Below are 4,789 nucleotides of genomic sequence, written 5' to 3' on the forward strand. Positions count from 1 at the left end.
ACTGAATGAAAAAGACGGCAGTGGTGCTGTGACCAGGCAGAGGCCGTGCAGGTTTCAGAGCAGCTCTCCCTTCTCCATACCGAACCCGGAAGCTTCTTCCAAAACGTGCCCTTTCAGCATTCTAGCCCGCCCCAAGAAGTGCCCATCCCGCCACGACCGCTGCAGCAGCCCAGAAAAGTGCGGCGTCTAAAACTGCGGCTGAGGTGGGGCAGCGGCAAAGATCCCCTTGACCGTACAGAGAGCTCCGAGCCTCCTCGCTCGCCCGCCCGCGCGCCCGCGCCGCGGGCCACGCCCATGACGTCGCCGAACAGGGCGGGGCGAGCCGGAGGGGCAGGACGAACCCCGGCGGTTGAATGGGGCGACGCGACGAGCCGCGCATTCCAGCGGGGGCACGTGACGCGGCCGCGCGGCCTGAGGTAAACAACCGCGGCCCCGCCTCCTGGCCCCTCAGCGAGCCGCGCGCTGCCCCTAGCCGGTGGGACGTGCTCCAGCAGGGCGGGCGGCTTCCTCCGAGAGTCCCCGGCGGCCGCCGCGGGCCGGAGCAGCTGCAGCGGGCGCACGCGTTCCGGGTCTGCGGGCCGAGCGCGCCGGCAGGGGTCGAGCGCGCGTCCCCTCCCCGCCCCCACCGCGTGCTGTGGCGCAGCAGGAATTTGGCGGGGCCCCGGGCGCTATATGCGGCTCCTGACGCGCCGGCGGCCCTTCGGTCATTGCTATTCTCGGGGCACTGGGTCACCGCGCTCGGCCGGCCCCCTCTCCCGGGCCCGGAGGGTGTGTCCCCTCACCGGGGCTCGGCGCGCCTATAAGGGGCCGAGCGGCGGGCAGGGACATGCAGCTCTACAGTAGCGTCTGCACCCACTACCCAGCCGGGGGCCCTGGTCCCACGGCCGCAGCCCCCGCTCCGCCCGCCGCAGCCGCCGCCGCCGCCGCCCAGTTCAAGGTATCGCTGCAGCCCCCGGGACCCGCCGGCGGCGCGCCGGAGCCCGATACCGGTGAGTGCCAGCCGGCCGCGGCCGCCGAGCCCCGCGAAGCCGCCGCCGCCCCCGCCGCCAAGATGCCCGCCTTCTCCTCCTGCTTCGAGATGGTGTCTGGGGCCGCCGCCCCCGCCTCGGCCGCCGCCGCCGGGCCGCCCGGCGGGTCCTGCAAGCCGCCGCTGCCGCCGCACTACACGTCCACGGCTCAGATCACCGTGCGGGCCCTGGGCGCCGACCGGCTCCTGCTGCGCGGCCCGGAGTCCGGCGCCGCGGCGCCCGCCGCCCCGCGCGGCCGCTGCCTCCTGCTGGCTCCGCCATCCGGCGCCCCGGTCCCCCCGCGGCGGGGCTCCTCGGCCTGGCTCCTGGAGGAGCTGCTGAGGCCCGACGGCCCCGAGCCCGCCGGCGTGGACGCGGCCCGCGAGGGGCCCGAAAGAAACTTCCGACTGAGCGAGCACCGCCAGGCCCTGGTCGCCGCCAAGCACCGCGGCCCCGCGCCGCCCCCGGAGAGCCCGGAAGCCGGCCCCGGCCCGTGGGCCGAGGAGCGCCCTGCGGAGAGGAGCCTCCGGGGCTGGGACAGGGCCGGCGACCGCGTCCACCCTCCTCCCAGCGCCGACGAGGCGCGGCGGCCCGACCCGGAGGCCGAGGCGCCTCCGGCGCGAAGCGGCGAGGCGGTCCCGGGTGGCGCGGCCGAGGCGGCGATCGTCTCCAGGTCGGATCCCAAGGATGAGAAGCTGGCCCTGTACCTGGCCGAGGTGGAGAGACAGGACAAGTACCTGCGGCAGAGGAGCAAGTACCGATTTCACATCATTCCCGACGGCAACTGCCTCTACCGAGCGGTCAGCAAGGCGGTGTACGGGGACCAGAGCCTGCACCGGGAGCTGCGGGAGCAGACGGTGCACTACATCGCCGACCACCTCGATCACTTTAGCCCCCTGATTGAGGGCGACGTGGGGGAGTTTATCATCGCCGCTGCTCAGGACGGGGCGTGGGCCGGGTACCCTGAACTTCTGGCCATGGGGCAGATGCTGAACGTGAATATACATCTAACTACTGGTGGGAGGCTGGAGAGCCCCACGGTGTCTACCATGATTCACTATTTGGGCCCAGAGGATTCCCTAAGGCCTAGCATTTGGCTCAGTTGGCTCAGTAACGGACATTACGACGCGGTGTTTGATCACTCCTATCCGAATCCGGAGTATGACACTTGGTGCAGGCAGACTCAAGTGCAAAGAAAACGCGACGAAGAACTCGCCAAGTCCATGGCCATATCCCTATCCAAAATGTATATTGAACAAAACGCATGCTCTTGAAGTGTCTGAACCCCTCCACCCTGGGAAAATTGCAGACCTAATTTGTGTTTGGAGAATTACATGAACTCTAATCAGGGTAATAGCACTTTTAAACTTTCAAGTAGATTTACTGTAGGTGTAATGCCTTAATCATTTTTTTGAATGTTTCCTCCTCAGAGCTGAAGGTTGCTGGGCACCTAAGTGATGTTTCATGATAGCTTTGGGTGATCCTACTGCTATTTATCATTTGCTGTATAAAGTTGGCACTACTTAATTTGCAAGCTGGTTTCTCACAGTGTAAATTTTGTTCATTCCTGGTAATCTATTTTCTATAAGAATGTATTTTTGCACAACATTTTTAACAATTGGTGTATCTTCATCTATGATGTGTTCCATTTTGACACACAGCTTTCCGGCATAAATCCAGAGAAGTGCTTTATATGAAGTTTATTATTTTGGACAGAGTTTGTGATTTAGTATTTTTTGTTGTTGAATTTGAATTTTACAGTTCCTAAGTAATTATTTAAAATGGATATTGATGCATTCATATTACCAGATGATTGGCCCGTTCCGTTTTGATGAAACAGATTTGTTGTTTGGAAAATCATTATTTTTCTAGAAATGGTCAACCTTTTAAAGAGAAAATACTTAAGGGGAGGTTATGGGAAGAATTTTTTTTTTTTTAAAGAATAGTACCAGCTCTTACTTGAATGAAAGTCTGATATTTGCTGATGGCAGAGTGATTATTCTGTACTCTGGTTGAGGTTTAGAGTAGATTGTCTGGTGCTCTCAATTGTTTTTATTTATATTTGTCATTTTGTTGAAAAAATAATTTTAATGTGATAGAAGACTTTGTGACGAGATAAGCCTCCTGCTTTATATACAGCCTCTTGGATTCACCCGAGAGATTGAAAAACTAATGGCATAAATGCCCCCAACCAACCTTGGCAGTTATTTTCCAGCAGAAGAATACTGTCTTCATAGTCTATTCCTTTTAAATTCTTTCACAAGGCAAAATAGGATTGCCCTGTATTATGTACAAATAAAAATGTCTGTATACAAGAGCTTGTATGGTTTGCTGGGTCAAACAATGTTTCCAACCTAAAACCTATCTCATTTCCACTTTAACTACTTTTAGTCGTATTTATTAAGTAATGCAGTTTGTACTTTTTTATTTTGTAACATTTTGTGATTTTTTTGTACAATATCGTATTTGTACAATTGAGCAATTCTCAGCTGATGGAATGAATGAATAAAATGTGTAATTTTACTTTTACGTCTTTTTGGCTAAAGTGATTTTTAAATGATAAAGTGATATCTATAGGAACCTTTCTTACATGTATACAATTTTTTTTCATGTGTAAAGATGTCAGAATTATGAGAGGTTTCTTAAGTTCTCACGTAAACAGGATAGGACAACCAGTAATTTCAGAGGATAAGTATTAATGAAATGTAATTTAAAGGTGGAGTAACTCAGGAAATTGCTCTCATTATTTCTCATTTTTAATTCCTATCCAAGACTATAGATGTACCAATGGCTAATGAACAGGGAAATGCAAGTATTGTGTTAACCAGCACAATGTCTAAGTATAGTTTTGTGTGCCACTCACTGTCAGCACAGATTTTAATGTTTTAAAGAGTAAACAAAGCAGTGGCCTAACTTTTATCCAGTCTGGCCTTTTGAGATCAAGGGAATGCATTAATTTTAAGATGTGTTATCGGATTTAGTTGAGAAGCATGTCTGTATACATAATGCTGGTAGTGTCTGTATACATAGTGCTGGTATGCCTGTTGCAGGATATGCACAGCTAGTTTGGATTTTTTAGTTTTCAGTTGATGTCATGGTAATAGACAACTGACTTTGAGTTCCTTGCTTGACTGTGGAAGGATGGTCAAGGACCAATGGAGGGACTTCCCTGGTGGCGCTGTGATTAAGAATCCGCTTGCCAATGCAGGGAACACGGGTTTGAGCCCTGGTCCGGGAAGATCTCACATGCCGCAGAGCAGCTAAGCCCGTGAGCCACAACTACTGAAGCCCACGCGCCTAGAGCCCGTGCTCTGCAACAAGAGAAGCCACCGCAATGAGAAGCCCGTGCACCACAACGAAGAATAGCCCCCGCTCGCCGCACCTAGAGAAAGCCTGCGCGCGGCAACGAAGACCCAACGCGGCCATAAATAAACAAGGACGAGTGGAAGGATCCCGTTGGTTATCAAGGAAAGGCAATTGGTCAAAGGTTTAAACGTTACCTTATCATGAATCTCTGGTTTTTAGGTAAGATAAGGTTTGCTTCATGGCTTCTCTAATTATGTAACTTGGGAAGAAAGAAATACTTTTATTTGAATTACGCAGCTAAATGTTGTTTTCCCCCTTTTCTCCACCTTATTTAGAGACATATAAAATTTGGGGATGCTTAAAGTTTACAGAAGGAATGAATAGACTTAATTAGGTATAAGTTCCTAAAAGGCATCTGTAAGCCCATTACTATTTTGAGGAAACAGTTTCCTCTGTGTTGTTCTGTTTCATTTTCA

At 53.0% G+C, this 4,789-nt stretch overlaps 1 protein-coding gene across 1 annotated transcript; it reads left to right on the forward strand.

Annotated features, from left to right (window-relative positions):
• Nucleotides 1–826: 826 nt before the first annotated feature.
• Nucleotides 827–3,939, forward strand: OTUD1 (OTU deubiquitinase 1; the record flags this gene model as incomplete). The annotated part of the gene is made up of 1 exon (XM_082649169.1): nucleotides 827–3,939. The coding sequence occupies one exon, from the start codon at nucleotides 827–829 to the stop codon at nucleotides 2,279–2,281; it is 1,455 nt and encodes a 484-aa protein (XP_082505295.1). The 3' UTR covers nucleotides 2,282–3,939.
• Nucleotides 3,940–4,789: the final 850 nt, after the last annotated feature.

This window comes from Grampus griseus, assembly GCF_964374135.1.
Source record: "Grampus griseus genome assembly, chromosome: 2".
NCBI classification, from domain to species: Eukaryota; Metazoa; Chordata; class Mammalia; order Artiodactyla; family Delphinidae; genus Grampus; species Grampus griseus.